This window comes from Saccostrea cucullata, unplaced genomic scaffold, assembly GCF_032062105.1.
Source record: "Saccostrea cucullata isolate Sc308-1 unplaced genomic scaffold, CSIRO_AGI_Scuc_v1 ctg2233, whole genome shotgun sequence".
Taxonomy (NCBI): Eukaryota; Metazoa; Mollusca; class Bivalvia; order Ostreida; family Ostreidae; genus Saccostrea; species Saccostrea cuccullata.
Window position 1 is genome coordinate 142,764 of NW_026919729.1, and position 11,274 is coordinate 154,037.

At 33.2% G+C, this 11,274-nt stretch overlaps 1 protein-coding gene across 1 annotated transcript; it reads right to left on the bottom strand.

Annotated features, from left to right (window-relative positions):
- Nucleotides 1-589: 589 nt before the first annotated feature.
- Nucleotides 590-5,055, bottom strand: LOC134236776 (uncharacterized). The gene is made up of 3 exons (XM_062718927.1): nt 4,970-5,055; nt 3,146-3,421; nt 590-2,852 (listed from the first exon to the last, which is right to left on the bottom strand). Exons 2-3 carry the CDS (start codon nt 3,405-3,407, stop codon nt 2,383-2,385), a joined length of 732 nt encoding a protein of 243 aa, XP_062574911.1. The 5' UTR covers nt 3,408-3,421; nt 4,970-5,055; the 3' UTR covers nt 590-2,382.
- Nucleotides 5,056-11,274: the final 6,219 nt, after the last annotated feature.

Sequence of the window (11,274 nt, forward strand, 5' to 3'; positions counted from 1 at the left end):
AAACACACTAGAAGCATTTTCAATGCATGTCTGATCAATATAGAGCATGGAAGTTTTTAAAAAAGAAAGTTGCTTAAAAAAAAAACCCTTAACCTGGAATGCTGACACAACTTTGTTGAGGTGAGATAAAATGGTTATGCTAATTAAAAGAGCCATAAATTGATGTAAGGTCATCTTTAAAAAAAAATGATTGCTCTCTTCGGACTCAAGGTTAATGTATTGGGATGGTAGCTAGGTGGGAATATTTTTTCTAGTAGATTTCAAGATTTGTTGATGGTATAAGAGAGATAAAAAGAAAAATTGAAATATTATGTCCTGAAATGTTAAAAAAAAGTTGATTCGGTCCATTTGAAAGTCATTTGGTCAGGAGAGGCCAACCAAACAATTTAAAGATGGTCTCATGCAAAGTGATACAGATCTTCAACTTTAATATTTTCAAGGTCAAATTCAAACGAAATATGATGTAATATGATGAACTCATCAAGGCCAACAGGTGTTCTAAGTTATGAATTGAGATTTGTAGATTTGATACAGAAAGCAATACAAGGTAAACTAATTAATAAAACATTTTTAGATATATTGTGCTGAAAACTTTTATTTCTGACTCGATTCTTTTGATAACATAAGACTGAAATCTTCAATAAAAGGATCATTGTTGTTTTTCCAGGTTTTATTCATTTCCAGAAATTTGATCCTTTTTTCTGCAATTGCATGCTGTTTTTCAGGAACTATAGTCTTGAATTTTGCGGAAATACTTTTGTGTACTGTATGCTTGAATTTGTCTGCTCTTTACATAATTAAAAACTGGTGTTAATGTCTTTCCATGTAAAACACCATAGTCTACAAAGGCACAAAACTCTATTGCAACATCCAGTAATGCCTTCAAGTCATATTTTTCGGCTGCTATGATGTAATCCAGTAGTGACGTCACTGTCAGACTTGTTCCAGGTCTACACATGTCTGTCATTAACTTCTCACAATCGGCAACAAAGGGGGACTGGAATTTGTGGGCCAAAGGAAGTATTTGTAGTTAATTTCTTACACAAATGTAACAATAAAAAACGAATTCATTTTTTTATCTATTTGATTAAAACAATATATGTAAATTTGGAAGACTTGTTACAGTAATAACCATGGTTCTATTAGCTGATCAAACTTTAAGCAACATAATTTTAAGACCTTATGTCCTTCTGTTCAAAATTGCATTTAAAAATTGTTAAAAACGCAATATTGATTGCCAATTATTAAAGCGTGTTTCAAACAATCCTTCTAAAAAGATTTTAGGCTGTCTCTAATGCGATTGTCAGTCTTGCTTTTATGATCTATTGTGGAATACCGATCTCGGGGTATTTTCATTGTATTTAAATGTAAGCTTGTCAGGTTACAAAATATGAAACAGTTTCAAAGTATTGAATCATGAGCTCAGCGTGTTTCCAACAATCCTCCAAAAGAGATTTAAGTCTTTCGTTACTGCAATTGTAATTCTACCTGTCATTCTACTTGTCATGGTGGAATACTGATCCCGATGTAGTTTCATAGTATAAACGTAAATATAAGTTTGTGTGGTAACTGTATATCTTATAGTTTCAAAGTACAGAGACAAGATTTCATAAATATGTATAAAAGCTAATTATCAAAATCCTGTTTTTTAAAATTCAAAAGTCAAAATAAACCACAAGGGCAGTATTTGCAAAATAGAACAAAGGTCAAGGTCACGTGGATTGCAATGTTGGTATTTTTCAATTATATTTTCTAACAAACAGTACACATGCTATATAGCATAGACTTACCCCTGAAATGTCAAAAATATGCTGTATTTCGGCTTTATGATCTATTTTGAAAAGTACGTCAAGGGACAAGTTCAATGGTCACGAGGTCAGTTACCATGGTAATTTGTAAAAGTGCCAAGCAAATTTGTGCAAAATATCAAATCCATATTTCTTACAGATCTCAGTATAGGGTGTGACAGACGGACGGACAGACAGACGCCGGATAAAGATATCCATAAGTGTCGCTCTGCTCTAAGGCGACATAGTAAAGTGCGGACAAAACTGGACCAAAACGATAATGAAACATGACAAGTTCATCACGAAATGTTACAGATTTATTCATTTACAACAATGTAGGTGTATTTTTTATCATAGTATCAATGAATCTGAAAATACTTTCCACATTATGAAATGTGGGATTGATGTTTACATGAGTAAATTATATCAATTCATTGATGAACTCACTCATGGTCCTTTATTGTTTTGATCCAGAGATATTTCAGAGTAGCTAAAGTTCGTTCATATCATTTTCTCTTAATTTTTGCCATTCCCATTTAACCCTAAAACGTTAATATAATCAGGATGACACCAAAAAGGTATGATTTTTTGTAAGTTATAATAATTTGATTTCGTGATCTATATCAGTTTTTATATTATCGCATTTCTTTCTATAATTCATCTCAAGAACCTGGAGTCTTTTTTCTGCTATTAAATGCCGGGTTTTAAGATCTAATTCTAAAAACTTTGAAGAAATTTCCTTTGTCTCATCTGCATCATAGAAAAACGTTGTTTGGCTGTCGATGCTAATTATGGAAGTTGGTACACTAAAAGGCAAAGAACATGTGTTTCTTCTAAATGTTTTCCCATTGAGAATATCAAAATCTATGTGGGCACAAAATTTCACTGCCGAATCTAGAAAATTCTGCAGATCATATTTTTCGGCTGCTATGATGTAATCCAGTAGTGACGTCACTGTCAGGCCAGTTCCAGGTCTACACAAGTCTGCCATAAACTTCTCACAATCATCTACAACGGGAGACTGGTATTCGTGTGCCAAGGGTAATATCTGTAATACATTTTGTTCTGAAAGAAAACATTAATACATGTAAAGCTTAAAATTTTTCAATGAAATGGTCGTCTACAATCTAAATTTTATTATTTTGGGTAATTAGCAAGGTAGTTAGCTATTTATCAGAATGTTGAACACTGTGAGTATTTTTTGGATTCGTAGACGTTGCTGTAAGAGTTCATTGAACTCGAATTTCAGTTTGACAAAATATATGTAGGCCACACTATATGGCATTACAAAAAGGGGTATAGGACAATCATTTATCTGTGCAATTCAGTAAATAAAATATACACCAAAATCATTTTACCTGTTATTGGTTGCCTCATATTTGGATAAAAGCATCTCAGAAACTCAACAACATCTTTAGCCTTTTTGTTGTCTAGAGTTATCTCCCTTGAAGTGCTTTCTTTGAAGTTACCAGAAAACATGGCATTAAAAACCGGTGAATGGTGGGAAAGGACAGCTTTGTTGACATGAATTTTCTTATCTTCTACAACTAAAGTTACATCTGTTTGTGGAAAACCAATATCGTCGAGGTAATCCACACTTCCTGCACATGAATCAGTCATTTCATACGCTGTATCTAAGAGTAGATAAAGTTTTAAAAAAAAAAATTTATTCTTGCATTTAAAAAAAGAAAAGACTGATAAGACTGAAGGCCATTCGTTTTTGTTCCATTATTGAAAACTAAAGGTTCGAGGGGTTAAACACAAAGTCGGTGGATTGGATTGATGTGATAATATCAAGACTATGATGGCTGTACTCATTAAGCATTACAAGGATACATACGTATGATTTTGGAATTGCAACTTGCAAATATATAAAAGATGTATGTATAGGAAGTTCTAAATAAGTAAACATAATCATCTCAAGACATCCTTGATAAGCTAAATTCATGTCCGGAGTGACATATGTGAACGCACTAGCTATAGTCTGAAAAATCTGACGTTTACATGGCTTTTTTACGATTTTTGATATTTTACATGCCAGGAAAACGTCAGAACCGGCGCCATTACGAAAACTGGAAATTTCGCCGTCTTCAACTGGAGTTGATTCTCCATACTTGTGAACCGAACTAAATGCCGAAATCAAAATTTATCAAAAGCACAATGCCTCTAGTACTCACCAATATCGATGAAAAGAAAATATCACTCCACATTTCGTAACAGGACATGCTAGATCTTAAAATGCACGAAATGAAGGCAAATCTCGACAGTGTGATAAAACCTTTTCCATCGGATTATTTATTTCATAAATGAATCATCAAACTATATTGGTAAGTTCTTTAGGTATTGTACTACTGATAACTTTTAACTTTGAAACTTACTTCAGTTCGCAAGTATCTAAAATCAACTCGAGAATGCCGCCTCCGGTTACAAGCGGCGATCCCTCGGTTTACGTAATGGCGCCGGTTCTGACGTTTTCCTGGCATGTAAAATATCAAAATCGTAGAAAAGCCAGGAAAACGTCAGATATTTCGGACTATAGCTATAGTATGTAATTGAAGGATAACTTGAATTGTGCAAGTGACTGGGAATGCTGTTCTGTTTAAATGAATTAACCTTACAGCTAATATTCACCATCAGTTCATATAAACTTCTTCCTGTTTGTTTAGTTTCTTTTTAAGCACCTGGGTTATTAGATTTTTTCATTATAAAATTTATACACTTTTTTTTGCTATGGAAGAATGTTCGAGTACTTTTGAAATGCAAAAAAATATTCATTAGTTTAAAAAATTGATCACAATAATAGAATTGAAGAAGCACCTAAAACTCTTCACTACTATTGTAAAATGCGTGCACTTCCGGGTCCAGAGTTTTGACCAAAGAATTGGACAATAATAAAATAATGATATCATGAATACTCTTACATTTTTATTTGCTTGATGAACTTAAAGTTCCTTAATGTATCCCTATTTTTGCCAAGGGAACGATATGGTCCCAACTAGCTGGTTTACAAATATGCACTTTCTCAAAACTAAAATACCAACAATTCTAAACAGCTGAGATTTGTATCAAGTGTCAGGTAAGAAATTAATAAATTTTACTTTTTAACTTTCTTTTTTTATGAAAAACCTAGTTTTATATATAATATTAGCATAATAATCAAAAAATATATAAAAGGACCTCACCTAAAGCTCAAAGCCGAAGTTACATCAAACGAAAGTACATTTCTTTTCAGCAAGAGGCTTATGAACTATGACGGACACCCTAAAACATGTAGCGTGCTTTTCTCACCTAGACCTCGGGATCTTGTTTCATGTGACGTGTAACAATTATATATAGACAAATTGCTGTCCTTTAAAAAAGGACTGCAAAACGTGGACCATATGCATGTGTTTCTAACCGAAATTCAGTTTAAGAGAATATCTAGGTGTATTGAATATCCATGTAGGTTTGTTCACATTCACATTTTCTACAATGATCTGCCAACGACTGATAGTAGTCTCAAAGGAAAATTGTTAAACTTTATCTCTGATTAGCCTTTAGTTTTGTCAGTTTAAAAAATCGGGCTATTTTGGTACTTTTAACCCATAATGGCTGGGACTTAAAACCTGTTTTGGTTTAAACGTAAGAAATCTATCATGGGAAAAAAGATCTGATTGTTCACGTGTTGCACAGCTCTGTAGTAAGCAGATATTTTTGTTTTTGTCGTAGACCCCCCTCCTCCATTTGTTTCTACATACCTCTATCAAACGGTATTTGGATTGCTGAAATATCAAATTATTTTGCGAGCCTTGAAGCACAAAACTAATGCCGGTAAAAAGCTTTTTTTATCTCTTAAAAGCTAGAACTAGTCTTTGAATGACGTTTTTATTCAAGTCGTTAAGTTACATGTATCTACTTGACTGTGTACATGTATATACACAAGTTCTTCCTACTTTTTAAAATGTTTGTACAAGTGCCACAGAATCAATGTTTAGTTTGTATAAGAGAATATACATAAGTACAATGTATATGTATAAGAGAGAAATTCGACGGATTCGCCAATTAATACATGTATAGAAATACGGTATGCGGATTTGAAAGCGTGATTTGCATACGAAGGGCATATTCTAATTTGAATAGGTCGAATAATTCTACGGGCAAGTTGCCTAAGGTGCGAACTCTTTAGCAATTTTGCACATGCGTAGCCTGTCATTTGCCCATGGCATCCGGTTTAACCTCGCTTATATATTTACTGCGTGGACCTCAGGGTCCACGCAATTACGACTTTCAGGATCACAATGATGCAGCAGTTTGGGTGTAAATGTGTGTTCTTTTTTTTACTTCTTTTACAAGTACAAAGTACGGATGACTGTTTTTTTATCTATCCTACGATTAAAACATATATCCTGTATTCACCTAAATGACGTTGAATTTTCTGTTTACTGTTATCCAACTTTTATTTGCTTGCGAAAAATATCTGCAAGTTTCGCGGTCTTATTATACCAATATGCACTACTATGAGTATCAGTTGGAATAACACTTTTAGAATTAAATCTCAGTTCTAAAATACAATCAAAATAGTGAGCCTTACAAGATAGATATTGCTGTTTCCTGCTTTGTCATCAGGGACCAGTGCAAAATGATAGTATACGTCTATTAATCTAATTCTATATGCACTTCTGAATTATTGAACAAAGAAGGATAGAATATACAATGGCTGGAACGTTATTGTTGACAACTTACACGCACGATCACGTTACACGAACGATTCCGCACGATTAACGCACGATTAAACCTGTTACACGAACGATCTTTCACGTTCACGATTCTACACGTTACACGATCTTACACGATTGTGAACGCAAACGCACGATTCTTCACTCAAAATAGTTCAAAATATTTAGGAATCAATATTTTCAAAACGAAATACGGCTTAATACTTATTTAAGATTTCAAAGAATTATCAATATTATTTCATAGACTTTGAAGAAAAAAACGGAAAATGATATTTCTGTAACTAAATATATGCAAGACTTAATATTTTAGATTAAAAATAATTATTTCTAAGGTAATTCTCCGATCAAAAAAACGGATTTTGTACGTTCTATTAGACGATGTACATGTACGTGGGTCGTATAATTTGATTGAATTGGATATCATGATATGCAGAAAGGGGGATACGATTGAACAAAAATGGCAGCATGGAATGACTTAAATTATAATTACAAATGTTATCCTTATGTTTCCAATGATTCAATGTCTGATAAACTTGCCAATTATTCAACTTTTTTATTTGCAGAAATTTAAAATTAATTAATTACAAATAAGCTCAACAGATAAACACCGATAATCAAAACTCCCGAGAATCATGCCGTGTCCATGTATATTTGTCGACTAACTAGTTATGTAAGCATTGAGAAATGTTTATTTCTTTGTAAAAAAAATATATTTATTTTCAATGAATTGATTTCAAGATTATCTTGACCACAATAAGAAGTAAATAATAATTAAAATCAGATTTTTCAAAAAAGCTTTAAAGATCTAAGTACGGTTTATCACTATGTTGATCGCGCTATTTGACAAGAACTTAATATTGTACGACTTAATATATTGCTTGTTTTAGGGCGATTATTAGTTCGTTCTGCATTCTATTATGTAAATTGCGCTTTTTCATTTTATTTAAATTTTAATTAATAAATTAAGAAAAACAAACAAGGGAAATGCTTATTTTACAAATAACATTCCGATAAAAACTTACAAAACGAAATTTACACGATACTAAACGCACGATCTTGCACGATTAAAAACGCACACGATTGAGTCTGATACACGAACGATCTTGCACGTTAAACGAACGATCACTCACGATACACGAACGATTCTACACGATTGGTTTGTCAACAATAACGTTCCAGCCACTGTAGTTTTCATAATTCATATTGCACCTCGACGCTTAATATTGGATTTTAACATACTAACATACATCTCATACATTTTATTCACTCTGAAAAAGTGCCAAGCTTTTCTTTTTCATATCTGGCCCATCGCCTGACGTAATGGTAATCTTTGAAATTTTCAAATCGCAAGATCAAATTATGACTAGGACGATTTTCTCCCTAGTTTTAACTTTCAGTAGGGCGTGACATTCTCGGCGCTACGTAATTGCAAATACTAGTAGATTCTCATTGGTTAAGAAATTAATAACATCAGGAACTAAAAATTTTTGTTGACAACAATGAGACGACTTATGCCCCACCTCTGTGCCGTGAGAGAACTTTTAATTGGCTATTTACTACACCAGTTGACATTCGGCCGAATTTCTATCCTATGTATATTTCAACAGTGAAGGAAAGCTGTGTAAATTTCAGAAGCTAATTAGGTAACGTCGAGAATGCCACGCCTTACTGAAAGTCCAAACTAAGCGTGTAATGGTCCTATTAATAGTATAGTCTCATTTCAACGTCGCTAAGAGTGAGATTTACCCAGGTATATCACATATTCATACAGTAAAATAAATAATTGATTAAAAAAAATAATAAAATCCCACCAGTAGAGAAAAATATATGTGTACTGGTACAATGTATATTTCGAAAAACCATGTCATGCTGCAAACAGACATGAAAGCTGAGTGTAGGACACATTTCATACTAATAGTTATACCATTATTTACAAACTGTTATATCCAATCATAAGAAGGGGCACATGGTGGGTGTGACCGGTCGGCAGAGAATACTCACTCATCCATCACGCCTGATCCCACTTCTGATGTGTTTGAGGTTAGTGATTTTTCTGCTCCTGATTTGTATTATTTGTTCTGTTCCTCCTTTGTATTGTTTGCTCTGTTCCTGATTTGTATTATTTGTTCTGCTCCTGATTTGTATTATTTGTTCTGCTCCTGATTTGTATTGTTTGTTCTGCTCCTGGTTTGTATTATTTGTTCTGCTCCTGATTTGTATTATTTGTTCTGCTCCTGATTTGTATTATTTGTTCTGCTCCTGATTTGTATTATTTATTCTGTACCTGGTTTGTATTATTTGTTCTGTTCCTGGTTTGTATTGCTTGTTCTGTACCTGGTTTGTATTATTTGTTCTGTTCCTGGTTTGTATTGTTTGTTCTGCTCCTGATTTGTATTATTTGTTCTGCTCCTGATTTGTATTGTTTGTTCTGTTCCTGATTTGTATTATTTATTCTGCTCCTCCTTTGTATTATTTATTCTGTTCCTCCTTTGTATTGTTTGTTCTGTTTCTGATTTGTATTGTTTGTTCTGCTCCTGGTTTGTATTATTTATTCTGTACCTGATTTGTATTATTTGTTCTGTTCCTGGTTTGTATTGTTTGTTCTGCTACTGATTTTTATTATTTGTTCTGTTCCTGGTTTGTATTGTTTGTTCTGCTCCTGATTTTTATTATTTGTTCTGCTCCTCCTTTGTATTATTTATTCTGTTCCTCCTTTGTATTGTTTGTTCTGCTCCTCCTTTGTATTATTTGTTATGTTCCTGGTTTGTATTGTTTATTCTGCTCCTGATTTGTACTATTTGTTCTGTTCCTCCTTTGTATTGTTTGTTCTGCTCCTGATTTGTATTGTTTGTTCTGTTCCTGATTTGTATTGTATGTTCTGTTCCACTTTGTATTGTTTGTTCTACTCCTGATTTGTATTGTTTGTTCTGCTCCTCCTTTGTATTGTTTGTTCTGCTCCTCCTTTGTATTGTTTGTTCTGTTCCTGATTTGAATTATTTGTTCTGTTCCTGGTTTGTATTGTTTGTTCTGCTCCTGATTTTTTTTATTTGTTCTATTCCTGATTTGTATTATTTATTCTGTACCTGGTTTGTATTATTTGTTCTGTTCCTGGTTTGTATTGTTTGTTCTGCTCCTGATTTGTATTATCTGTTCTGTTCCTGATTTGTATTTGTTCTGTTCCTAATTTGTATTATTTATTCTGTTCCTGATTTGTATTATTTGTTGTGTTCCAGGTTTGTATTGTTTGTTCTGTTCCTGGTTTGCATTGTTTGTTCTGCTCCTGATAATTATTATTTGTTCTGCTCCTGATTTGTATTATTTGTTCTGTTCCTGGTTTGTATTGTTTGTTCTGTTCCTGATTTGTATTGTTTGTTCTGCTCCTCCTTTGTATTATTTATTCTGCTCCTCCTTTGTATTATTTGTTCTGTTCCTGATTTGTATCATTTGTTCTGTTCCTGATTTGTATTATTTGTTCTGTTCCTGATTTGTATTATTTATTCTGCTCCTCCTTTGTATTATTTATTCTGTTCCTCCTTTGTATTGTTTGTTCTGTTCCTGATTTGTATTATCTGTTCTGTTCCTGATTTGTATTATTTATTCTGCTCCTCCTTTGTATTATTTATTCTGTTCCTCCTTTGTATTGTTTGTTCTGCTCCTGATTTGTATAATTTGTTCTGCTCCTGATTTGTATTGTTTGTTCTGCTCCTCCTTTGTATTATTTATTCTGTTCCTCCTTTGTATTATTTGTTCTGTTCCTGATTTGTATTATTTATTCTGCTCCTCCTTTGTATTATTTATTCTGTTCCTCCTTTGTATTGTTTGTTCTGCTCCTAATTTGTAATGTTTGTTCTGCTCCTGATTTGTATTGTTTGTTCTGTTCCTGATTTGTATTGTTTGTTCTGCTCCTAATTTGTAATGTTTGTTCTGCTCCTGGTTTGTATTGTTTGTTCTGTTCCTGATTTGTGTTGTTTGTTCTGTTCCTGGTTTGTATTGTTTGTTCTACTCCTGATTTGTATTGTTTGTTCTGCTCCTAATTTGTAATGTTTGTTCTGCTCCTGGTTTGTATTGTTTGTTCTGTTCCTGATTTGTGTTGTTTGTTCTGTTCCTGGTTTGTATTGTTTGTTCTACTCCTGATTTGTATTGTTTGTTCTACTCCTGATTTGTATTGTATCATCTACTCCTGATTTGTATTGTATCATCTACTCCTCCTTTGTATTGTTTGTTCTGTTCCTGGTTTGTATTGTTTGTTCTGCTCCTGATTTGTATTGTTTGAATGGACTGCTGTTCCTTACCAGTATCTCTTTTTTCATTGTTTACATGCCCCTTACCCTGAAAACTAACCAGATACCAAATCAGCATGTCTCTCAGCGTGATATCAACAAAATATCAAAATGTTTTCAAACAAGTGTTCTTGCAAGGAGTCTTTAAGTACCAGACAACCCCACAAAGGTACATGTAACCAAGGAGTATGCTCGGTTGAGAGATTGGCGTAATTGATTCGGGGGTAGTTTTTGCCCTGTCTGCCAAAAATTTAACCTTGCTCATAAATTTTTAGTGGGTGGGGCAATTGGTTTCATATTTCTAAATTTTACATCTTGACCTTGGAATTTGACCCATTTTTACAAAAATAATCACTTACCTTGGTCATAACTTTTGAACAGTTGGTGCTACAGCTTTCATTATTCATTACGTGTATTCAATGTGAAAATACCTTTTAGTGAGGTTTGATAATTTTGACCTTGACCTTAGAAGTTTGACCCAATTTTTAAAAT